Source organism: Callospermophilus lateralis, chromosome 2 (assembly GCF_048772815.1).
Source record: "Callospermophilus lateralis isolate mCalLat2 chromosome 2, mCalLat2.hap1, whole genome shotgun sequence".
In the NCBI taxonomy this organism is placed as follows: domain Eukaryota; kingdom Metazoa; phylum Chordata; class Mammalia; order Rodentia; family Sciuridae; genus Callospermophilus; species Callospermophilus lateralis.
In genome coordinates this window covers 197,103,550-197,130,456 of record NC_135306.1, presented here as the reverse complement: position 1 = coordinate 197,130,456, position 26,907 = coordinate 197,103,550, and the positions used below count along the sequence as shown (strand labels likewise).

The 26,907-nt window shown below is 37.8% G+C and overlaps 2 protein-coding genes across 2 annotated transcripts; both read right to left on the bottom strand.

Moving 5' to 3' along the window:
• Positions 1-5,772: 5,772 nt before the first annotated feature.
• Positions 5,773-6,702, bottom strand: LOC143391810 (olfactory receptor 5AK2-like). Its single transcript, XM_076844563.1, has one exon. It carries the CDS (start codon positions 6,700-6,702, stop codon positions 5,773-5,775), a length of 930 nt encoding a protein of 309 aa, XP_076700678.1.
• Positions 6,703-23,141: 16,439 nt separating this feature from the next.
• On the bottom strand, positions 23,142-24,068 carry LOC143391809 (olfactory receptor 5AK2-like). Its single transcript, XM_076844562.2, has one exon. It carries the CDS (start codon positions 24,066-24,068, stop codon positions 23,142-23,144), a length of 927 nt encoding a protein of 308 aa, XP_076700677.2.
• Between the last annotated feature and the right edge of the window lie 2,839 nt (positions 24,069-26,907).

Sequence of the window (26,907 nt, the reverse complement as noted above, 5' to 3'; positions counted from 1 at the left end):
TGAAATTTCACTGTGTATATATTCCACATTTTCTTTATCCTTTCAACTACTGATAGGCACCTAGGATGGTTGCATACTTGAATATTGTGAATTGTGCTGCTATAAACATTGGAGTAGATGTATCAATTTAGTATAATTTTTTTAGTTATCTTGGATAAAGTTTTTTAGTTATCTTGGTATAGTTGGATCATATGGTGGGTCCATTCCTAGTCTTTTGAGGAATATCCATACAATATCCAAAGCAATTGTACAAATTACAGTTCCATCAATAATGCATGAGTGTACTGTATTCCCCACAACTGCACCAGTACTTAATGATCTAACCTAAATTTAAGGGCATATTGTTCATAATATAACAAATAAAGATATTATTATATGTATTATATTTTATAATATTATGCTGGCTATTATTTGTTGAAAAATATTTCTGAAAATTGCTTCTTTCCATTTTTTCTATAAACTTATACATTTTAAAAAGTCAGATTTCCACTATAATAACATTTACTCCTAGTTCACTTCATAGCATCAAAATATTTTGAGTAACTGTGAAATAAGAGACATTGAATTTAGTTGGGCTATAAACTTGCTAGGCTTAAATGTTTAATAAATATGCAAAGAGAAAGTGATACACACACACACACACACACAATGTAGCGTTACTCAGTCATAAAGACATTATGGCATTTGTCAGTAAGTAGATGGATCTGGAGACTATCATGCTAGGTAAAATAAGCCAGTGGCCAAAAGTCAAGGGTTCAATGTTTTCTCTGATATGCAAAATCTAATCCAAAATAAGGGGTGGGGTATATAAAAAAAGAGAGAGAAAAGGGAGAGAATTATATTTAAATAGAGAAAAGATAAATAGAATAGAAAAAGGGGATTGAGGAGGAGAGAGGAAGGACAGGAAAAGGAATGGACAATGGAATGAATCTGACCAAACATTCATATGTGCGTGCAGGAATGTGACATGGAAGGTCCCAGCATTAGGTATATCCGTTGGACATAACTAATTAATTAAAAGGGCTGTAATTGGATTGAAGAAAGATCAGTGGAGTGGAGAGGTAGAGAAGGGGAGTGGGGGTGGGGCAGGGAGGAAAGTGCTGTGGACTGAAGTGGATATGTTCCATGCTTTTGTGATAATGTCAGGGTGGGTCCTGATGTTGTATATAACTAAAAAGAATCAAGAAAAATAAGTGTGTAAGGAGGAATCTTGATTTAGCCAGTCTGTTGTTTTTTGGTGAACTGCAATTGAATGAAGGGGAGTTATTTTCAAAACGCTACTGAATTCCACTTCAGTATCCTTTACTGCATGACTATGTTTCAGCTAGGGATGTGCTCAATTGCCAGTAGAAGAAAAAACAACTTCCTTTTGCCTAAATACCAGGATTCATTTTCCGTCATGACAACAGGTTGAGAGTCAGGACTAGCGATTCTAAGATTTGCTCAGTCTTTCTCAGACGCTGGCTGCCTCCTCGTTGCCAACCCATCTGCTACAGTTCTAGAGCATCTAATTTCATGAAGTGGAAAGGGCAAGAAAGGCAGGACAGGAGCCAGAGAGACCCTTGCTCTGAATCTCCCAGTAGTCTTGTAGCTAAATGTCACTGGCTAGAAACGTGTAACACAGAGTAACAAAAATCTCTGTGTCTTGCACCACATCTTCTCAGAACTTGATTTTAGTGCCTCTGTGGTAGACAGCTTTCTCTGCCCTAAGAGGGGCCTGTCTTCTATGGCATCTCTGCCTCTTCCTCAGGTTTCTCTCTCAGGCCATGAAAGACCACCCCTCAGAATCAGCACAGATGTGACGGGGTGTTAACCACCTTGGCAAACCTTCAAATAGTGGAGAGAGGAGAGGAGAATAAATGTCGCAACCTCCTCTCTTGGGAGGGACAGTTCTGAGGGACATTCTTCCTAGTTCATTGGAGTCCCTGTGGAATTGAGTTCCAGTTTCCTAACGTAAACCAGGTAAGTCCCTCACTCAGTCTTCCCTGCATTTCCTCCTTCACTTTTTCTTGTTCTTCTCTCTGTTGCCTGGAATGAATACCACCAAAAAGTTTAGCAACTGCAGAGTGTGAAGGAATGGTTCCCACAGACCGGATGTCACTTCAGATAACATCCAAAAGCCCAGGGGTGCCAAGGACCACCCTTTTTACAAAATCACTACTAATTATTACTCTGAGACTGGATAATGTACTAGAATATGTCACAACTCTGATGTTAGGCACCAGAGATTCATGTCTCACCTTCTCCCTCCATTCATATCTTGAAATCCTGCCCCTAAAGTGCTGGTATTAGGGGGTGGGGAGTTTGAGAGGTGTGTAGGATTGGGTAGTTTTAAGGGTGGAACAGTGCTAATTAAGGGGACTTGTGCCTTGTGAATGCTGAGGGAGCTTGATTCCCGTCTTGCTGTCTGCTGTGACAGGACGGAATAAGAAGTTCGCCATCTCCACCCAGAAGACAGCCCTCACCAGAGCCCGATCACATGGGTTTGTTCATCTCAACTTCCAGTCCCCACAACTATGAGGAATAGGTTTCTGGGATTTAGAAGACACCCAGTGTACTGCAGTAGTTTCTTATGAAGCTGAAAATAAGACAGAAATTTTTACCAAGAATGAGGTGCTAATAACTAAAAATAGGAAAGCAGATTTAGACAGGGAAATGGGTAGAGTTTGGACATACTTTGAGGTTTCCTGATAGAAAAAAGTCAAGATTTCTGTGAATAGACTTCTCAGAATGACCCATTTGAGTCCTCAGAAAGAAGAGATAGAGAAGAAGTTTCCTTATTCTTGAAGACCCTATGGACTGTAAGTAGGTTCTGCTGAGATGTCAATCGCTGGGTCTGGAAGGTGGGACTTGTCTCCCAGAGAGCCTGGAGGGCAGTGTGTGGAGCCAAAGCGGATGGTTCTTGAGGCTTGGGATCTCACAGAGGTCACCTTCCTAGGTTTTGGACTTGCATGGGCCCCCTCATCCCTCTTTATTTCCTATTTTTCCTTCCTGGATTGGGAATGTCTATGGCTGCCCTCTTGTGTTTTGGAAGCACATGTCTTTATGGATTTGAAACTCACAGCTGGAGAAGAATTTTGGCTCAGAATAAATCATCCCATAAATCTGATCCATGTCTTATGTATATGACATTTAGATGAGACTTTGGACCTCAGGCTTTATGGGTGATGGTAGATACTAGAAATTTGGGGGTTGCCAGAATGGAATGAATGCATTGTGTATGTAAGAGGGATAAGAGTTTTAGAGCCCTATAGGCATATTATTATGGATTAGTGTGGTTTCTCAATTCAAAATGTCAATTTCAAAATCCTCTACTACAACATAATAGTTTCAGGAAATGGCACTTTGGGGAGATTATTAAGTATAAGGATGGATCCTTCTTGAACAGGTTTGGAGAACTCTCTAGCCCTTTCTTCTGCCAGTGTGGACACACTGAGATGTTGACTGTCCAACCAGGAAGAGTTCCCTCACTGGATCCTGTTGCCATCTTGACTTTGGACCTCTAGGCTCCAGAACTATGAGAAAGGAATTACTGCTGCTGACAAATTCTACTCTCAATAGTAATTTGATAGTATATTTGATATACAGTCCAAACAGAGGACGACATCAGGAAATTGCTGTACATACAGGTTCAGTTTTCATATAGCAGAAGAATAAAGTTAGTACCAATAAAAGTAAGAGAGGCACAGAATGAGTCTGGGCGTGGTCCTCACATGAAACTTCTGCCATCCTCAGGGACACATGGCTGTCTTGGCCTCAGTTAAGGCAATATTCATGGAGTATTACTGACCCAGGGGACTCACTGAGTTTTTGGTGTCCAGTTATTGAAGCTTGAGGACATACTGACCATGTGGCTGTTTCTTGGGTCCAAGCTACTCTGGGAGATCAGATAATACCTTTTGTCTTCAATTCCTCTGAAGTAGGAAACTAATGGAAAATATCTTCCAATTCCCATCATCATTCACGGTGTTGGACTGTGCAGTGGCCAAAGCCTCAGCCAGCACTGACACACCTCTCTGGCAGGAGATTCGTCAGTTAGCGATCACTTCCCAGTAGCTGAGGACATGGCCAGACTTTTCTTGAGGTAAGCTTAATCAGTTTAATCCTTCTCTACATATCACAAATACATGACCTTTACTCAAGTCCGTGTCTCAGGAATGGAAACTAAGGCATGTATTGCACTAGCTACAGTAGAGAATTAATTCTCACATGGGATGACAAATATTTTTTTTTCTTTTAGTATATGTGAATATATGTGAATACTCTCTTTTCTATGCCATTGCTATCCCAAACTGTTCTATACATGATATCATATTTTTCTCTGAGTTTATATTTATAGTTTTATAAAAATAGCCTTTTCTATTCATGATTAATTTTAAATTCTTTTAAAACCTTTTTATTGGTGCATAGCACCTACATGAAATAGTTGGATTCATTGTGACATATATATACATGCACAGGACATTCCCCAGTACATCTTTTTGCCCTCCCGTGGACTTCAAGTACTAACTGAAGATTTGGGCCTTCACAAAAATGTTAAGCAGCAGTTGATGTTCCTATAAGTCTTTATAAAACACGTTTCCCTAAGAATAGATTGCCATACTGAATTATTAGAGAGCTGGACTATATATTTTCTCCTTTAATGAACAGATTCACGTTTTTTTGTGAACGTTACTTCTTTCCTCATTCTATAACTATTTTAACAACTACTTAATAAATTCCAGACACTTGATGGATGCTTGGGATACAAAAGTGCTTGAGTGTTTTCTCATATATACACTCTGGCAGGATGAATAGTAGCTTGATCAAGGTGACAGGTGAAAACTCTTTGCTCTGGGAAGGAATCTACCACTGTGTGGTAAGTTGTGAAAAAGACTGCAGGTGCTTTCCTTCATTGCTTGCCCACCATTACGAAGCCGGGTCCCGTCTGTGTACTAAAGCTTTCCTGCCAAATAATCTTTCATTGACTCAAAGATCTCTTGCCCCATGTTGAATTCCCATGGAGCTTCTGTAGTTTAACCTTAATTTGTTTGAACAGAATGATTGTAAATGAATGATTACTGGCAAGAGTTTAAATCCACCTATTTCTAGGTTACTTCATCTGGAGGTTGGAATAGAACTGTTATTCAGAGTTCCTTTTCCCAAGGAAAGAAAGTGATGAAATGGGAAATGGGTAATTTTTGCCATAAAGAAGTGACCCTAAGTAGTGTGGAATGTAACAAATATAAGAATGATGTATAGAAGTGATAGGTTGAGTCACAAGATGATTTGAAGGAGATATTTATTTAACATAACAGAAATAATTGTTGTTCAATAATTGTAGAGTTGTGCAATAGTTGCAACAGAATTTACAAAGTACCTCACTGTGCAAAGTTGAGGGAACGTTTTCAAAGGATGGGAAATCAATCAACTCCAATTTTAGTACTGAAAATACTCAAGCAATTTTTAATATTTGTAGCCATTTAAAGTATATTTGAAAAAATATTTAAAATAATATTTTGTAAACATTATATAAACTCCTTAATATATTTTACCATCTCCTTAAAGTCTTTCCCTGAAGATTTTGTTTTTCAGATTATACTCCAGAGAAAATGAATCTCAGGAGAGTACTTAAACTATTTCTCACATTGTAGCATCTTATGTGTTGATAGAGTAACCTGGATTTAAGAGTTCAATATGTTAACACACTTTCAATTTCCGAATTATTAAAGGGCAGTAACATGTTTCTACTGCATGCTTTGATGTGCTGAATTGGAACAGTTTGGGTCTAACCTAAAAGAGCTTTGTGGCCACTACTTTTAAAGCTTCTTTCACCTCCTTGTTTCTCAGGCTGTAGATCAGGGGGTTCAACATGGGAATGATGATGCCATAAAATACAGAAGCCACTTTCATATTCTCCTGGGCATTCTCAGAATGAGGCTGTAAGTACATGTAAGCAAGGGTGCCATAGAAAATGGTGACCGCTGTCAGGTGGGAGGCACAGGTGGAGAAGGTCTTCTTCCTCCCTGCTGCAGAAGACATCTTCAGGATGGTGGTCAGGATGTAAATGTAGGACAAGGTGACCACCAACACAGTGAAGGTCAAGTTAAATCCCACAAACACAGTAAGTACCAGGATGTTGATGTCAATGTTGGAGCATGATAGCATGAGAATTGGGGGGACATCACAGAAAAAGTGATTGATGCTGTTGGACCGACAGAAGGACAGTGAAAATGTAAAACCCGTTTGTACGGAGGCATTTATTGATCCCATGAGGTATGAACCAGCTACCATTTGGATGCAGACTGTCTGAGACATGATGATGGAATAGTGAAGAGGCTTACAGATGGCTACATAACGGTCAACCGCCATGGCTGCCAGGAGGTAGCAGTCACTGGTTGCAAAGGTTGCATAGACCAGTAATTGCATTAAGCATCCACCAAATGATATGGACTTGTTTTCTATGATGAAGTTTTGCAGCATCTTGGGAGTGATAGCTGTTGTGTAGCAGATGTCAACAAAGGCCAGATGTTGTAGAAAAAAGTACATGGGTGTTTGGAGTCTGGCATCTGTCCTGATGAGTAGGATCATTCCAGTATTCCCCAACATGGATGTCATGTAGATCATGAGAAACATAATGAAGAGTATGCTTTGAAACTGACGTTGGTCACCAAATCCCAGAAGGTAGAATTCAGTCACTCCAGTGCCATTTCCTTTTGTCATGGCTACCCAATGTATGTCTGGATAGAAGCAAGAGAAGGACCAAGAGAGAAAGAAAATCTTTATGACTTTTTTAAATGAAAGATCCTTAGATTTCACGTTGCTTTTTTTTTTTGATTTTGATATTCATGACAAAATCAGAATCTAGTTTATTGTCTTCCAAATAATTTTTCTGTATTTTTGGTAACAAGCCATCACAAGCCTGTGTATTCAAGCTTTAGATAAATTTTACAGTGGAGAAAACTTCAGAGAAGACTGACTTTTAACCTGTGATTATGAAAAATGTATATTAAACTACTTTTTCATTATTTTAAATGAGCATCTATATTTGCATGAAACAATAAGATTTCCCTTTTTCAGCAGTCTACAATTTTTTTGTATGCATTTAGCATTCTTTTCATTTAATTTTCGTTCAAGTTTTGGACATGAGAATTCATTGGAATAAAAAATTTTCTGAGTTATGTTCGTGTTTGTTTTAGTCAGCTTTTTCACTGTTGTAGCTAAAATACCTGATAAGAATAATCGTAGAGGAGGAAAAATTTATTTGGAGCTCATGGTTTCAGAGATCTCAGTCCATAGAAATCCAGCTCTATTCCACTGTATTTAAGGTGAGCTTGAACATCATGGTGGAAGAGTGTGGTGGAGGAAACCAGCTCACTTGATGATCAGGCAGCTGACAGAGCGTCTCCACTCACCAGATACAAAATATACACCCCAACGTCATGTCCCCAATAACCCACTTCCTCCAGCCACACCCTACCAACCTTCATTTACGGCTTAGTTAATCCCATCAGGGAATTAATTCAATATTTAATTGAAAGCAAGGCTTTCTTAATCCAATCACTTCTCCTTTATGCCTTCTTGCATTGTCTTACACATGAGCTTTTGGGGGACATCTCACATAGAAACCATAACAATGGTTCACATGATTGATGAGTTCACAGTGGGTCTGTACCTCTCTTATTTTTTACAACTCTCTTTTAAGTGATGACCTTCACAAAAAATTTTCTGATTATCCCTCAGATAATCCTCTTTTCACATATAATTAAGAAAGAGAGAGATAAAGTTCCTTTTCCCCTGGCATTGTTTCTCTTGTGGCTTTGGCTTAGCTTAAGGAAAGACAATGTGGTAAACGTTTGATTAATATGTTGTTATTGCTTACTTTATATCATGAATGTTTTTGTTTTTCTCTACCTGTGTACCCCTGTGCTTAGTTGGGTGTAGAGCTGAGATGTATTCATGAATGTTTTTCATGTAGTGTAAGCACTCAAATTCTCTGGTTTGGTGACTTAATTCTTAAACAACTTTCCATATTTCCTAGCACTGCTTGTTGGTGAGTAGTGTGTCACAAACCATGGCTATGTACTGCAGAACCTGGCTTGCTGCCCAGCGGTACCTTTGTCTTCTGGAATAGACCTTGCTTCCAGCCAAACTTGCTTATGTGAGGTTATGACTTCACAGTTCTGCTCAAAGTAACATGGTCAAAAGCAATGTATGCTACATCTAGGCCTGAAGCAGCCCTCTCACCCCCACACCTATGAAAATGGTTACAATATAACTTGCTACTCTAACTCATCTGTTTGTTAGATATTGGCAATTTAGAGAGACTTTATCATGAGACAGAGTTGTCAGAAAAAAACACAAGTTAAAGTAACACCAAGTTAAAGTAAATTTTGCTATAAATAAGTGCAATATTTCATATAAATGCACACCAACTTTAGTGTCTATACATCTTTTACATGAGAAACAATAAGAGCAAAAAATACTTATTATTTTCCAAAATTCACATTTAACTGGGCCTCCTGTATTTTTTTTCTTTTTGACAATTTTGCTAGCCTTCCTTATGTTGCTTATTGTGGTCCACTTCAGGCTGGGATGACTGTGTGCAACACAGAATCTCTGTCCTACTCTGTTGACAGAGCAGAACACCACACTTTATGCTAATAATAATGAAATTTATAGACATGAAAAAGAAGGTAATTCAAAGAAACAACAACAACAACAAAAAAACTGTATTTGACTCACAGTTTTAAATTCTGGGAAGTCCAAGATGGCAGAGCAACATCACATGGGCTTGATACTGCCTCATCATATGGCAGAAAGTGGAAAGGCAAGTGAGTCAACATTGACAGCAAGAGAATAAGAGAGGGGCAAACTTGCTTTCATAACAGATCTAAGCTCAAGATAACTAACCCTCTCCCACAAAAACAGAATTAATTCATTCACAAGGGCCATACCTCTTCTCATACTTTCATCTCCTGACACTGTCACAATGGTGTTTAATTTCCAACACGTGAACCTGGGGGACACATTTCATCTATAGCAGTCCACTGCCAACAGCACCCTTCCTCCACTGGACTGTGTGTGACTGAGAATTTCTAGTGTTGTACAATACTGATATTTATGGAGTTGTTTTTCAACAGTTAGTCTTATTTTAAGTAACTATTATTTCTTTCCTAAAATGCAATAATAATATTTTGCAAAAAGTCATAAATGAAACAAGTTGTAACAGAAGCACAAGTATCCCCCTGAGAAATAGATAGGTGAGTGATGACTCATTTATCAGATCCAAGAAACTGAAAACTGAGTCAGCAATAGGAAAATCTTGGCCTCAACTAGATTTATGCTTTAGAATCCCCCAAATGCTGATCCTAACCAGGTGCATTGTGGAAGGGTTGAAGTGAGTCCTAACAGAATGAGGTTTGGTTGAGGTCCTTCTAAGAAGCAAGTTATAGGTTAGAAGTTTTGGTTCATCAGCAGCTTACCTAAGACACCAGAGCTTCCTTGGCTTATCAGTGCAAACCTACAAAAAGAGGCTCACCTATTACCTGAAAAACAAAAGAAGAAGAAAAGCCCACTTGGAAGGAGCAAAAGAGAACAGGGAGATGGGCCATCTTTGAAACGCACAGCCTCCCCGTCCCAAATATTTCTCTCTCTCTCATCTATCCTGTATCTGAAATATATACTATATAGTTTGTATTCTATATACTAAGTATATGTAATATATGTATATGAATATGTAATACATATGTTGTATATATAATTATTACTTTCATGATAGATAAATAGGAATGTATTGTAAGGGATTGAAAATGTGGCTGTCATTTATATTTTGAATTATATTATGGGTGCACGTGTGATGGAATTATTTTCATAGAATTTTACGATTTTTATACATTATATAATAAAAGGAACTGCTGATGGAGGAACAACACACATCCTCAATTTATCAACAGCCTTGCTGTTCCTTCACTGGTACCATGGCTCTAAGCAGAGCTCCACCTTCAGGGATAGGATGGTGAGGAAGAATGTGCCTTTAGTGATAGCTATGCAGCAGAGGAAGCCAGTTGTTGCTATCAGCTTCTCTGGTTCTCTTAAATATCTTGAGAATCCAGCACTGTGGGATAACCCAACTGCAGGGACAAGACACTAGTGTCTTTCAGGACAAACCTTTAGTGAGGGCTGAGAAACAAAACGTATGTACAAGCTCTTTCCTACAGTGAATTTGTTGAAAAAGAGATGAAATGGAGTCTTTTCAAGGAAAATCCATCCTGTGGGGAGAACCACCTTAGAGGAAGCCCAAGTAGATCAAGGAAACATTTTTAAGTCAAAAATTTGATAGAGTAATAATTTTTGCTTTATTAATTTTACTCTAATCATTTTGAATTCAAGTAAAATGATATCACATTATGGGGACAGTTTTCAAGAGTTAAGGAGAAGCCCTCCTTTCCCAACTCACAGAGAGAATCTGTGTACTGAGGGACAATGGACTCAATAGGAATTATCATTTGTTATGTGTGATGGAGGTGCTTTCTAATCAGCAAATGCTACAAAGGCTATGGCCCATTACCAGAATTCTTGTCCCGCCAATCAATGTAGGCTAAGGATGTGACCCCTCCCCTGCTGCACTTCCTTCCTCTGCAAAATGTGGGTTGCAGAACCTACTTACAAGTTCATTGTGGGCACTGCAACAATTTTTCCAAAAAGCAAATTTAGAAATAGGTTTAAATAAATCACACAGATACATATTATGGATTAATACATAGTCCAAAGTGAATGAAATAAACATACACCCTATGGAAGGTGTTCATGTCATATTGCCCGAAGAGAGGGCAGGCTGCAGAGTAATGTTTAGAGAATGGGCTCTTCAACAATCAAACTATTTTTTTTTCTCACTCTTACTCAAGATTTCATTCTATTCATTGATAAAGATCAGGAATGGAGCCCACTTAGCCCTTTAGAAATAAGCTTCCCTGGGTGTGGTGTGAGAGAGAACTTTAATTTTTAACAAAAATTTGTTCTTTGCTTTTTATACTAGAAATTCATGACTCTTATTGTTATAAAATGATCCTTTGCCACACATGTTGCCTCTTTTTTTTTTAAAACAAAAGAATAAAAATTTTATTAATAAAATTATAAAACTTTTTGGGGAATACAGTAATAGGTGGAAAGAAAAACCATACTCTGGCCTGAGCAACACAGCAAGACTCTTTTTCTTAATTTTAGAAAAAAACGAGTCAGATTCATTGATCAGAAGGTGTACTTTCTCCATGTTAGTCAGCTTTCCATCACTACAACAAAATATTTTGGTAAGAAACTTACAAAGAGAAAAAATTCATTTTGGCTCATGGTTTTAGAGGTTCCAGACCATGTTTGGGCAGATCCTCTGCTTTCAGGCATCCGGTTGGGGTGCTGCATGGCTAGGGTGGGAGTTTGTAGGATGTTGCCTCTTAAGTTCGGAATTTTATTATAATTTAAATTTTTTACTGGTGCATAATTATATTGCAATGGGTTTCATTGTATCACACTCACATATGCACAAAGCATAATCGGGTTGATTTCATTTTCCAGGACCACACCTTATCTTTCCTTCCTCTTTCCCTCAGGTCCCTTTCCTCTTGTTTCTCTGTTTACTTTTACTTGCTTTCCTGTGTTTCACTTGGATGCGTTTTAGAATGCCACACTGATTTATTTCTAGTGGTTTGTGCATGTGTTTCTACAGCTTTTTTAGTGGCTGCTTGAGGTATTGTATTCTAAGCATAATTATTTTTGCATGTTTCTTTTTGAAGTGGCATAGAAACTTTACTTCCTTTTAAAAATCCTTTCCTGGTTCCCATTTTAACATATTTGTCTTAAATGTTGGCTCTATGCACATTGAGAACTACATCGGAAAATATGAAAATTTTTCCTGCAATAGTCAAATATAACTTAGAGAAATTAAGAGAAGACAAAAAGTGTGTTATATTTTTCTGTATTTTGCTGTGTCCATATACTTTCATCTTTCCTGATTCCTTCTCTAAATATCAATTAAGAGTTTCATGGAGTAGCTAGAAAAATATTATGCTATCATAAACTGTAAATAAAAAAATCACTTCAAATATAATATTTGTAGCTCAAAAGCAGACACAAGGAAAATACATACCATACAGAAATTAAGCAAAAGATTGAAGTGTTGGCTACATTAATTATCAGATAGCACAGACGTCACAGGAAAGCAAATCACCTGGACAAAGAGGGCTGTTACATAATGATAAAAGGGTTAATCCTTCAAGAAGAAATAGCAATCCTAAATGTGTGGGGACCAAACTACAGAGCTACAATAAATATAAAGCCCAAACTGATAAAATGCAAGAGAGGAAAAGGCAGTCCACAATTGTTATTGGGGATTTAATAGTCTTCTCTTAGTCACATATGGATCAACTAGACAGAAGGTCAGCAAAGACCTAGAACTCACCATCAACCAATAGGATCTACATCATTTAGAGAAAGGCTGACATCCCAGTGGCATTGGGCAGAACAAAAACGAAGTTAACTTTCAATAGTCACATGTGATTTATTATAAACATTATTAAAATGACAAAATTGTAGAGATGGAGAACAAGTTAGTGATTGGCAGCATCTAGTGGTTGCAGGTGGAAGAAGGTAGGAGGAATATAAGGGACACTATGAGAAGAATCTGTATAGGATCTGAGATGTGGGGTGGAAGAGTCTATACATTGATCAGTATTCCTTGATCATTACACAAGTCTGCACAAGTGAGAAAATGACAAAGACACACACACACACACACACACACACACACACACACAAACACACACAGCACCAATATAAAAATTTTGCTTTTGGTGTCATAGTGGAATCAAACATGATGTAAAAGTGGGTGGAAGGTTCACAGGAACTCTTGGCAATGTTGCACAACTTCCTGTGAATCTATGAGTATTTCAGAATAAAAAGGAAAAGGAAAATGAAGAGGAAAATACAGAGCCTGGCTTGAAGTGATGTGAGGTTCAAGTTACCAAAATTACAAAGACCTCACAGCAGGGTGCAGACATTGAGTGCTCACCCCATGGCCCAAGGACACATGCAAGTTATTTTAAGCACATTTAGTGTTGGTTGGTTGATTGACATTTGTTCATTCACATTCTTTCCTGGGCAACCCTTGGCCAGAATGAGGGCAACCCCTGGATTCCTTTCTATCATATCACCTGATGACCTGAGTCCTGGTCTTGGGGCGTGACCTGCTGGAACTGCTCCTCTGACCCTGGTGCCTTGCTGCTTCCTGCACACATGGCAGTGCTACACAGCTGCTGTTGACAATGGGAATTACCCTGTTGTACTGGAGCCAGAGTTGCCTCCAGAATCTCTTTCTGCAACTGCTGCAGGCTGACTGCCCATGGAGGGCTCTCTCTATGGCTCTTCCCCACCAGGGATCTTATAGCTGCCACCTCAGGGATCTATACTGACTCCCATGGTATCTGAGGTTCCAGAGGCTGAGATGGGATTGGAAAAACAGTGATTAGCATTGGTAATTGGCTGAAGAAAATTTATGTTTTCCAGAGAGAACAATTTTTTTGTGTGTGCATTATTCTATTTTTAGAGAGGACAATTATTTCTAATGTCATGTGTTGTTTAACAATTTTGCTTTTTTTATTGTTATGAATCAGGTTGAGTGTCTTTGCATGTGCTGTCAGGATTAAATTTAGGTTTCCTAGAGAGGACATTGTGTTTTAGTGTTGCTGTAATGCCTGGAGACAACAGTTCTTTTTCTTCATGTAATTACTATTATTATTATTTCTTCTCCTCCTCCTCTTCCTCCTCCTCCTCCTCCTCCTACTCCTCCTCCTCCTCTTTCTTCTTCTTCTGTCCTGGATATAAACCCAGGAGTGCTTTACCACTGGGACACATCCCAGCCCCTTTTTGTATTTTATTTAGACACAGGATCTCACTGAGTTGCTAAGTATCTCACTAAGTTGCTGAGGCTGGCTTTGAACTCGTAATCCTCCTGCCTCAGCCTCCAACATCGCTGGGATTGCAGGCATGTTCTATGGTGCTTGGCTCACATCATTTATTCTTTTTTTTTGGGGGGGGGCATTATTTATTTAATTATACAAGACATGAGTAAAATATATAGCTCATTATATAGGAAACAAAATCTTACACCAATTATGCTTGAAGCTTTGTTGGTGGAGCAAATCAGAGGTTGATTCAGGAGTCAGAAAAAAGAGGGGTAACTCAAAATGTCAGGGATGGAGCATTAAGAGTTAAGTTATGAGAGGTTACTAGAGTATAACGATTGGTGGAATGGGTTGAAGAAAAAAAAAAAAGATTTGGTATGAGTTACTGGAGATAATCTGAGAGAGCTCAGATGGAACAGGTCCAGAAGTGGAGCAACAGCAGATTTAAGTTGGATGAACAGTGCCTGGAGAGGAAGATTTAGAAATCTTGAAAGAAATCTCTGGTAGAAGCAGGAAGCCAGACACATCATTTATTCTTTAACAAGTGTTTTTGAAAAGCTTTTGTTATAAATCAGGTTGAGCATCATCATATGTCTAAGTACCTGTGTTTAGATCTAGATAAATCTTGTCACTAATCAGTAAAGATTATAGCTTTTCAATGACAGAAATTTAAATCTAAATTATATTTTAAAAACATTTTTGTTAGTGCATTATAGTCATATATAATTGTGGGGTTCATTTTGACACAGTCCTAAATGCATGTAATATAATTTGTTCCATTTCGATCACTTAGTACTACCTCGTTTCCTTTTTACTTCCCTACCTGGATCCCCTTCCTCTATTCTATTGGTGTTTCTTGTATTGATTAATATTTTTAAATTGATGTATTATAGCTATACATAAAAGTTAAAATCATTGTGATATATTCATATATGTATATAGCAGAGTTTGGTCAATTTTATATTTCAACTCCTCCCCTTTCTCATTCTTCCTTCCTCTGTCCAAATCCCCTTCCTTAATCTGCAGTTCTCCCTTCTATTTTCATGAGATCATCCTTTTTTAAAAAATTTCTTATTTCTCTCTTACTTTTACATATGTGAGAAAACATTTGACCCTGGGCTTTCTGAGTCTGACTTATTTTACTTAATATGATGTTGTCTAGTTCCATCCATCTACAAGCAACATCTATAATTTATTTTTCTTTAATGCTGAGTGAAACGTCACTATATATATATATATATGTCACATTTTCTTTATTCTTTCAACTATTGATGGGCACCTAGGCTGGTTGCACACTTGAATATTGTGAATTTTGCTGCTATAAACGTTGGTATGAGTGTATCACTATCGCATGATGATTTTAGTGTGTTTGAATAAATACAAGGTATGCTATAGCTAGGTAATTTAGTGGGTCAGTTTCCAGTCTTTTGAGGAATCTCCATACTGATTTCCAAAGCGAGTGTACTAATTACAGTTCCAGCAGCAATGCATGAGTGTACTCTATTCCCTATAACTTCTTCAGCATTTATTGATGTAATCAAAAGTTAAAGGCATATCACCATGGTATAACAAGTAGGTATTATAATATGAGTATATTTTACAATATTATGTAGGCTATTGCTTATTGGTTGAAAAATTCTCAAAATTACTTCTTTCCATTTTTTCTATAAACTTACACATTTAAAAAAATCAGCCCTACACAATAACAACATTTATTCCTAATTCACTTCATAATATCAAAATATTTTAAGTATTGGTGAAATAAGAGACCTTGAATTTAGTTGGGCTATGAACTTGCAAGACTTAAGTCTTTAATAAATATGCAAGGGGAAAGTGATACACACACACACACACACACACACACACACACACACACACAAAATGTAGCATTACTCAGACTTAAAGAAGAATGATATGATGGCATTTGCCAGTAAATGGATGGATCTGGAGACTATCATGACAAGTGAAATAAGCCAGCTGTCAGAAGTCAAAGGTTGAATGATTTCTCTGATATGAAAAATCTAATCCAAAATAAGTGGTGAGGTTGGAGGATAAAAAACAAGAAAAATAGAGAGAGAGAGAGAAAGAGAGAGAGAGAGAGAGAGAGGTAAATAGAGAAAAGATCAGTAGACTAGACAAAGTGTTTGAGGAGGAGGAAGGAAGGACAGAAGAAGGAAAGAACAGTGGAACTGATCTGACCAAACTTTCATATGTGCATGCAAGGATATTGCACAGTTGGGCCTAGAATTAGATGTATTCAAAGGACACTAATTAAAAAAAAAAAAAAAAGATCTGTACATGGATTGAAGAGGGATCAGTAGAGTGAAGAGGTAGAGAAGGGGAGTGGGTGCGGGGCAGGGAGGGAAGTGCTGGGGACTGAAGTGGATGTGTTCCATGCATTTGTGATAATGTCAGGGTGGGTCCTGATGTTGTATATAACTAAAAAGAATCAAGAAAAAAATAAATGTGTAAGGAGTAATCTTGATTTAGCCAGCCTGTTGTTTTTGGTGAACTTCAATTGAATGAAGGGGAGTTATTTTCAAAACGCTACTGAATTCCACTTCAGTATCCTTTACTGCATGACTATGTTTCAGCTAGGGATGTGCTCAATTGCCAGTAGAAGAAAAAACAACTTCCTTTTGCCTAAATACCAGGATTCATTCCCCTTCATGACAACAGGTTGAGAGTCAGGACTAGCGATTCTAAGATTTGCTCAGTCTTTCTCAGACACTGGCTGCCTCCTCGTTGCCAACCCATCTGCTACAGTTCTAGAACATCTAATTTCATGAAGTGGAAAGGGCAAGAAGGGCAGGGCAGCAGCCAGAGAGACCCTTGCTTTAAATCTCCCTCTAGTCTTGTAGCCAAATGTCACTATCTAGAAACGTGTAACACAGAGTAACAAAAATCTCTGTGTCTTGCACCACATCTTCTCAGAACTTGATTTTAGTGCCTCTGTGGTAGAGAGCTTTCTCCGTCCTAAGAGGGGCCCGTCTTCTATGGCATCTCTGCCTCTTGCCTCTGGATTCTCTCTCAGGCCATGAAAGACCACCCCTCAGAATCAGCACAGATGTGACGGGGTGTTAACCACCTTGGCAAACCTTCAAATAGTGGAGAGAGGAGAGGAGAATAAATGTCGCAACCTCCTCTCTTGGGAGGGACCATTCTGAGGGACATTCTATACAGTTCATTCGAGTCCACTGTGGAATTGAGTTCCAAGTCCCTAAAATGTAAACCAGGTAAGTCCCTCACTCAGTCTTCCCTGCATTTCCTCCCTCACTTTTTCTTGTTCTTCTCTCTGCTGCCTGAAATGAACACCACCAAAAAGTTTAGCAACTGCAGAGTGTGAAGGAATGGTTCCCACAGACCGGATGTCACGTCAGATAACACACAAAAGCTCAGGGGTGTCAAGGACCACCCTTCTTACAAAATAGTTACTAATTTAGGGATCTTCATTATCACCCTCAGACTTGATCATGCACTAGAATATGTCACAACTCTGATGTTAGGCACCAAAGTCTCATGTCCCACCTTCTCCCTCCATTCATATGTTGAAATCCTGCCCCAAAGGGCTGCTATTAGGGGGTGATCAGTTTGACAAGCGTGTAGGACTGGGTAGTTTTAAGGGTGGAACAGTGCTAATTAAGGGGACTTGCACCTTGTGAATGCTGAGGGAGCTTGATGCTCCTCTTGCTGTCAACTGTGAGAGGACAAAAGGAGAAATTAGCCATCTCCACCCAGAGGAAAGCCCTCACCAGAGCCTCATCACATGGGTTTGCTCGTCTCTTTCAGTGCCCATGACTATAAGGAATAAGTTTTGGGGATTTAGAAACTACCCAGTCTACAGTATTTTGTTGTGGAACCAAAAATAAGAGAAATTTTCACCAAGAGTGAGATACTCTGAACCAAATAACTAAAAATAGGAAAGCAGATTTAGACAGGGAAATGGGTAGAATTTGGGCATATTTTAAGGTTGCCTGCTAGAAAAAGTCTTGATTTCTGTGAACAGAGCTTTAAGAGTGACTCCTACAAGGCCTCAGAAAGAAAAGAGAGATAGAGAGGAAGTTTCCTTATTCTTGAATAGTTTTAGGAACATGGACTGTAACAAGTCTCTGCTGAGATGTCAATATCTGGATCTGGAAGGTGGGACTTCTCTCCCAGAGAGCCTGGAGGGCAGTGGGTGGGGCCAAAGAGGATGGTTCTGAGCCTTGGGATCTCACCTTCCTAGGTTTTGGACTTGCTTGGGCCCTGTTATCCCTCTTTATTTCCTATTTCTCCTTCTTGGAGTGGAAATGTCTATCCTATTCCTGTCTTTCTCTTTTCATTTTGGAAGTACATATCTTGATGGACTTGAGGCCCACAGCTGGAGAAGAATTTTCCCTCAGAATAAATCATTCCACTAACCTCATCCATGTCTTATGACATTTAGTTGAAACTTTGGAATCTGACTTTATGGTTGATGGTAGATACAAGAACTTTTCGGATTGTCATAATGGAATTAATGCATTGTGCATGTAAGAGGGATAAGATTTTTAGGGTCCCAGATCAGAATATTATGGACTGAGTGTTGTTTCTCAAAATTCTAATGTCATAATCCTGTACCACTATGTACATATGCCACATTTTTTAATCCATTCATCTGTTGAAGGATACCTAGGTTGGTTCCATTGTTTTAGCTCTTGTGAATTTATGGCATTTGCTGATAAACAGATAGAGCTAAGCAAAATAAGCCAACGTCAAAAAAAACAAAGGCCAAATGTTTTTCCTGATATGCAATTGGTAATTCACAATAAGGCAGGGACTATGGAAGAATTGAATTACTTTGGATTATGTAGAGGGAAGTGAAGAGAGAGGATGGGTATGGGGGTATGAAGGATAATGAATGAATCAGGACTTTATTACCATATGTACATATATGACTACATGACTGGTGTGATTCTACATCATGTACAAGGAGAAAAGTAAGAAATTATATTCCATTTATGTATGATGTGTCAAAGTGTGTTCTATTGTCATATATAACTAATTAAAAACAAATAAAACAAATTAAAAAAATAAAAAATTCTTTATCACAACATGATAGTATAGGAAATACCATTTTTAGGAGACAATTAAGTAAGAATGTGGATCTTTCATGAATGAGTTTGGAGAGCTCTCTAGCATTTTTTTTTTTTTTTTTTGGCCAAGTGAGGACATATTGAGATGTTGACTATGTCCAACCAGGAAGAATTCCTTCACTTGATCCTGCTGGTATATTGATTTTGGACCTATAGCTTCCAGAAATATAAGAAATGAATTACTGCTGTTTACAAATTATACTGTCAATACTAATTTGATAGTATGTTTGATACAGATCCCAAACAGAGGAAGACATCAGAAAAGTGCCATACATACAGGTTCAGTTTTATTATAGCAGGAGAATTAAAGTTAGTACCAATAAAAGTAAGAAAGATATAGAGTGAAGTCTGGGCGTGGTCCTTATATGATGAGACTTCTATCATCCTCAGGGATACATAGCTGTCTTGACCTCAGTTAAGGCAATGTTCATGGAGTATTACTGACCCAGGGAACTCACTGAGTCTTTGGTGTACCATTTTTATTGGGCTTTGAGGACATATTGGCCATGTGGCTGAGTCTTAGATCCAAGCTGTGCACAAATGGAGCACAATTTTTCATTTCTCTGGTTGTACATGGTGTAGAGTCACACCATTTGTGCAATCACACATGTACCTCAGGTAATGATGTCTCATTCACCATGTTTCCTATCCCCATGCCACATCACCTCCCTTTACTCCCCTCTGCCCAGTGAAATTTCCTCCATTTTGCCCCTTTAATGGATCAGCATTCACATATTAGAGAAAACATTTGAACTTTGGGCTTTTGGGATTGGCTTATTTCTCTTAGCATGATAATCTCCAACTCCAATCATTTACCTAAAAATGCCATAATGTCATTCTCTTTTAATGTTGACTAGTATTCCATTGTGTATATATACTGTAGCTTCTTTATCCATTCTTCTATCGAAGGGCACCAGGTTTGGTTCCACAATTTAGCTATTATGAATTGAGCTGCTATAAGCGTTGATGTGGCTGTGTTTTGTTGATTTTAAGTCCTTTGGGTATAGATTGAGGAGTAGAATAGCTGGGTCAAATGGTGTTTCCATTCCAAGTTTTCTGAGGAATGTCCATACTGCTTTCCAGAGTGGTTGCACCAATTCTCAGTCCTACCAGCAATGTATGAATGTACCTTTTCCCCGATATCCTCACCAACACTGATTGTTGTCTGTATTCTTGACAACTGCCATTCTGATTGGAGTGAGATAAAATCTTAGAGTAGTTTTGATTTACATTACTTTAATTACCTAAGATGTAGAACATTTTTTTTTCATATATTTGTTGGTCAATTGTATATCTCCTGAGAAGTGTCTGACAGGGATGCCCTCTGGAACAAGACAGGGATGCCCTCTTGCAGACTTCTATTCAACATAGTCTTGGAAAGTTTTGCCAGAGAAATTAGAGAGATGAAAGAAATTAAAGGGATATAAAGAGGAAAAGAAAAGAACTCAAACTATCATTATTTAATGATAATTTAGAAGATCCAAAAAATTCCAACAGAAAATATCTATAATAAATTAATTCAGCAAAATAGCAGGATACAAAAGCAATACACATAAATCAAATGCATTTCTATACATCAGTGATGAATCCTTTGAAAGAGAAATTAGGTACTATCTCATTCACAACAAAAAATACTTGGGAATCAATCTAAAAAAGAGGTGAAAGAACTCTACAATTGAAAACTACAGAACACTAAAGAAAGAAATTGAAGAAGAACTTAGAAGATAGAAAGATCTCCCATGTTCTTGGATAGGAAGAATTAATATTTTCAAAATGGCCATACTACTATAAGCATTATACAGAATTAATCCAATTCCAATTAAAATTATGTTGTCATTAAATAATTAATAATTAATATCCCAATGACATTCTTCATAGAATTAGAAAAAGTAATCATAAAATTAATTTTGAAAAAAAAGAGACCTAGAATAACCAAAGCAATTCTTAGCAAGAAGAGTGAAGCAGGAGGCATCACAATGCCAGATCTTAAACTTTATGAAGAGCTATAGTTTTAAAAACGACTTGGTATTGGCACCAAAATAGGCAACAAGGGTACAGTGTAGAAGAAACAGAGGAAAAACCCACATAAATTGTTATTTCATACTAGACAAAGGAGGAAAAACATTCACTGGAGAAAAGGTAGCCTCTTCAATAAATGATGCTGGGAAAATTGAAAATCCATATGCAGCAAAATGAAATTAAGCCCCTCTCACCATCACAAAACTCAACTCAAAGTGGATCAAGAACCTAGGAATTAGCCCAGAGACCCTGTGCCTAATAGAAGAAAAAGTAGGCCTAAGTATTCATCATGTCAGATTAGGTCCTTATTTTCTTAACAAAACTCCTAAAGTGCAAGAAATAGAATCAAGAATAAATAAATGTGATGGATTTAAACCAAAAGGTTTCTACTCAGCAGAGGAAACAATCAGTAATGTGAAGAGAGAACCTACAGAGTGGGAGAAAATCTTTACTATACCTACACCAGATAAAACACTTTTCTCCAGAATATACTTCATTAGAATTAAAAAAAATTCAAAAAGCTTAGCACCAAAAACAAACAACAACAACAACAAAAAAGAAACAAACCAAACCAAACAAATAACCCAATGAATAAATGGGCTAAGGAACTGAAAGACACTCTCTAAAAGGTAGCTTTTTCTGATCATGATTGATTTCAAAATATTTTTAAACCTGTTTATTGTGGCTTAGGATTTATATGTAATAATAGGGTCCACTGGGACATATTTATACATGCACAGGACATTCCCCAGTACCTCACCTTGCCCTCCCTTGACTTTAAGTACTAATTGAATTCTTGGGTCTTCACAGTAATGTTCAGAAGCAGTTGCTGGTTCTAGTAAGTCCTTATAAAACACAGGATTCCATAAGAATAGATTGCCATACTGAACTATTAGATAGCCAGACTATATATTTTTTCATTTAATGGACAGATTCAAGTTTTCTATGAACATTCCTTCTTCCCTCATTCTACAACTGTTTAAATAAGTACTTAGTAATTTCCAGATACCTGATAGGTGCTTGGGATTTAAGAGTGCATTTCTAGTCTTAACAGAGATTCAGCTTGAGTGTTTTCTCATATACACACTATGGCAGGATGAATAGTAGCTTGATCAAGGTGCCAGGTGAAAACCCTTTGCTCTGGGAAGGAAGCTGCCACTGTGTGGTACGTTGTGAAAAAGACTGCAGGTGCTTTCCTTCATTGCTTGCCCACCATTATGAAGCCGGGTCCTGTCTGTGTACTAAAGCTTTCCTGCCAAATAATCTTTCATTGACTCAAAGATCTCTTGTCCCATGTTGAATTCCCATGGAGCTTCTGTAGTTTAACCTTATTTGTTTGAACAAAATGACTGTAAATGAATGATTACTGGCAAGAGTTCAGATACATCTCTTTCTAGGTTATCTCAGCAGGAGATAGGAATAGAACTATTATCCAGAGTTCCCTTTCCCAAGGAAAGAAAGTGATGGCATAGGAATAAAGAGGGTAGCTGTTGACAGAAAGAACTATTCCTAAGGAGTGTGGGATGTAACAAATATAAGAATGCTGTTTAGAAGTGATAGCTTGAGTCACAAGATGATTTGTAAGGAAATACATTTATTTCACATTCAAAGATGTACAATAAATGAAGAGTTGTACCATAATTGCAACAGAATTTACAAAGGACCTCACTGTAGAAAGTTTAGGGAACTTTTTCAAAGGATGAGAAATCAATAAACTCCAATTTTAGTTGTGACAATATTCAAACAATTTTTAATATTTATAGCCATTTAAATAGTATTTGAAAAATATTTGAAATATACTCTATAAGTTTTATATAAACTGCTTAATATTTTTCACCATCTACATAAAGCATTCTCCCTGAGGATTATTTTTCAGATTGTACTCCAGAAAAAATGAATCTCAGGAGAGTTGTTAGAATATTTCTCATATTCTAGCATCTTATGTGTTGATAGAGTAACCTGGATTTAAGAATTCAATATGTTAACATGTTTTCAATTTCTAAGTTATTAAAGGGCAGTAACATGTTTCCACTGCATGCTTTAAGGTGCTAAATCAGAAGAATTTGGGTCTAACCTAAAAGAGCTTTTTGGCCACCACTTTTAAAGCTTCTTTCACCTCCTTGTTTCTCAGGCTGTAGATCAGGGGGTTCAACATGGGAATGACGATACCATAAAATACAGAGGCCACTTTCATATTCTCCTGGGCATTCTCAGAATGAGGCTGTAAGTACATGTAAGCAAGGGTGCCATAGAAAATGGTGACCGCTGTCAGGTGGGAGGCACAGGTGGAGAAGGTCTTCTTCCTCCCTGCTGCAGAAGACATCTTCAGGATGGTGGTCAGGATGTAAATGTAGGAGAAGATGATGACCAACACAGTGAACGTCAAGTTGAATCCCACAAAGATCAAAATTAGCATGAAGTTCATGTCATTGTTGGAGCACGAAAGGGTGATAATTGGAGGAATATCACAGAAAAAGTGATTGATGTTGAATTTACAGAAGGACAGTGAAAAAGTAAAACCTGTGTGTACGGAGGCATTTACTGAACCCATGAGGTATGAACCAGCTACCATCTGGATGCAGACTGTCTGAGACATGATGATGGAATAGTGAAGAGGCTTACAGATGGCTACATAACGGTCAACCGCCATCGCTGCCAGGAGGTAACAGTCGCTGGTCGCAAAGGTTGCATAGACCAGTAATTGGATTAAGCATCCACTAAACGATATGGACTTGTTTTCTGCAATGAAGTTTTGCAGCATCTTGGGAGTGATAGCTGTCGTGTAGCAGATGTCAACTAAGACCAGATGTTGTAGAAAAAAGTACATGGGTGTTTGGAGTCTGGCATCTGTCCTGATGAGTAGGATCATTCCAGTATTCCCCACCATAGATGTCACGTAGATCATGAGAAACACAATGAAGAAGATGATCTGAAACTCATGTTGGGCACCAAATCCCAGAAGGTAGAATTCGGTCACCTCAGTGCTGTTTCCTTGTGTCATGGCTACCCAACCTCTGGAGAGAACCAAGAAGAGGACCAAGAGAAGAAAGGAAACTATTGTGCTTCTCTGAGTGAAATATTTCTACATTTCATGACACTGTTTTCAATATCCCTGTTTCTAACAGAAGCAGACAAAGGGATATATTGCTTTCCAAATAATTTCTTCTGTATTCTTGATAAAGGCTACCATATAAAAAGAACATTTGGGCCATGATTTCATGTCAAAATGGAAGACTGCCTCATGGAAGAGCAACAACTTTTAAAGTGTTATTCTAAGAAGCATCGAGTAACATACTTTTTATTGAATTTTAGCTAACTTTATTTGCTTAGGGAAATATTTGACTCTGGTTTCATATCTCCTCTGCAGGCTACATCTTTCTTATGTTAGCATTTTATTCTTTTAATGTTCATTTAATCTCTTGAAATTGGGAACATTAGAGGAAGAAAAATTTCCAGGGATATATTCTGGCCCACATGCATTTGATGGCTTACAACGTGTCTGTACTATTTCCTTTTTAGTGACTCCCATCAGAGGTCTTTACTTTACCTACCAGATAATCCTCTTATTGCACATATATGAGAGATGACTTACATTTCTCATGGTATTGTTATCTTTTAAGTTATTGCCCAACTGAAGGAAAATTTTTGTGGTACCAATTCAATACATGATGATGGCTTATTCTAAATCAGTTCCTGTTTGTCATCCTGGTTAGGTATACAACTGATGCATTCCTGCATGATTTTCCATACAGTGTTAGACTTCAAATTCACTGAGTTAGTGTCTTTAGATTCCCTTCCTTATGGCCAAGCACTGCTCAATGTGAAGCAGTAAATCATGGACTGCTGGTTGGCAGAAATGGTCTGCCCATCAGTACACCTGCCTTTTATTCTTAAACCACAAATAAACCTCACTCCCAAACAAGCTTGCTTATGCAGGGTCATCTTATCCTGTAATACCCTAAGGAGGATGGGCAAAGGCAATGCATGCTACACTTACGCCTCAGTTAGGCCTCTGACTCCCATTTTTATGCGAACTGGAACCATATGAATATCTACTCCTTTTATACCTCATCTTTTAGTGGAGTATTCATACTCAGGGAAGACTGCCTCGTGGAAGAACAACAAATCAAGGGATAAGGTGGTGAGACATTATACAGGGAAATAGGTAAAAATGTGAATTTCAGATGAAATATTTTTTTAGTAGAGCTGTGATGTAAATATTGCATAGGAAATAGTAAAAATAGAACATTACTCAATGTTTATCTGAAATTCAAAATTAACTGGGAATCCTACATTTTTATTTGCTAAGCCTGGTGGCTTACAGCAATCTATTTTGGGCTGGATTCCTGAATGATGGTGTGGAACAGGTTCTCTGTCTTGGTCCATTTGATGTTTGTGTAGCAGAATACCAGACTTGGTAATTTGTCTAGAAAAAGAAAATCTGTTTGGCTCACAGGGCTGGAGGCTGGGAAGTCCAAGACTGAGGTGCCACATCAGTGAGGGGCCTTCTTGCTGCTCATTCTATGGCCAAATGTAGAGGGCAAGAGAGAATGAAAGCAAGAGAGCCAGAGAGGTGAAACCTGTTTTAATGAGAATTCTACTCTCTAGATAACTGACCCTCTCCCCCAAGAACAACATTAATTCAGTTAATGAGCAGGGCCCTCATGACCTGGTCCTCTCATATTAATCCTTACCTCCCAACACTGTTGCTTAGTGAATAAGTTTCCAACAGATGAGCTTTGGGGAATGCTTTGATTCAATAGTACCCCACTGCCTACTCTGGGTTTGGTGTGAATGAGAATTTCTATTGTTATATGTGACTGAGATTTAGTGATTTCTTTCTTTATTACAGTTTGCCCTATTCTTAATGATTGTTGTTTCATTCATACAATGCAATAAAAACTTTTTCTCATTATTTAAAGTAACACATAAATGAAGACAGAACAATGATACTAGGTTCTAACTAGAAAGTGGATTGGTGATTGATTACTGACTTACCAGATATAAGAAGACCAAATATTGATCAGCAAAGAAAGAGCTTAGAATCAACCTAATCTATTCTACAAAAATCCTCAAAGAGAAACTCTGTGACAGGATGGAAGGGCATATGAAAAGAATGAGGACTGGTTGAGAGTCTTCTAAGTAGCAACTTACAGGTTATAGCTTTTGATTATAACTTCTAGGTCATCAGCTTACCAAGGACACCTGAGCTTTCCTGGCTTAACAATGTGGACATACAGAAAGGTCTCAAATGATACCTAAAAGACAAAGAAAGAGGAAAGTCCTCTAGGAGATAGCAGAAATTACTCAAGAAAAGGGTCATCTTTGAAACTCGCAAGCAACCCCTACAACTCTGTGTGTGTGATTTTTACTATCAGGGAGTATCAATGGGAATGTAATTATTGAAGGATACATAAGGTCATTAAAATTAGCTATTATTTTTATTTTACAGTATCTCATGGCTAAACACATGGTTGAATAATTGTTCATATAATTTCATATATTTTTCTATATGGACAGTGTTAAATAATAAAAGAAATTACCCAGGAAGGAACAAAACATATTCTAAGACATTGGTTGTGTGCTCCTTTACTCATTTCAGTGACTTTAAGGAGAGCTGCACCTTCACAGAGCAGATGGGCAGAAAGAATGATCACTGAATTGTGGGCATGTAGCAAACTAAGCCAATCACTGGTGTCGGCACTCCTGGATCCTTACATCCCCTGAGAAACAAGCGGCATGTTGATTGTTTCAGTAATGAAACAAGACAGTATTGTCTTCAATTCAACTTTTAGTGCGAAATGAGAAGAAATAAGTTAGTACAAATTCTTTCTTCATTT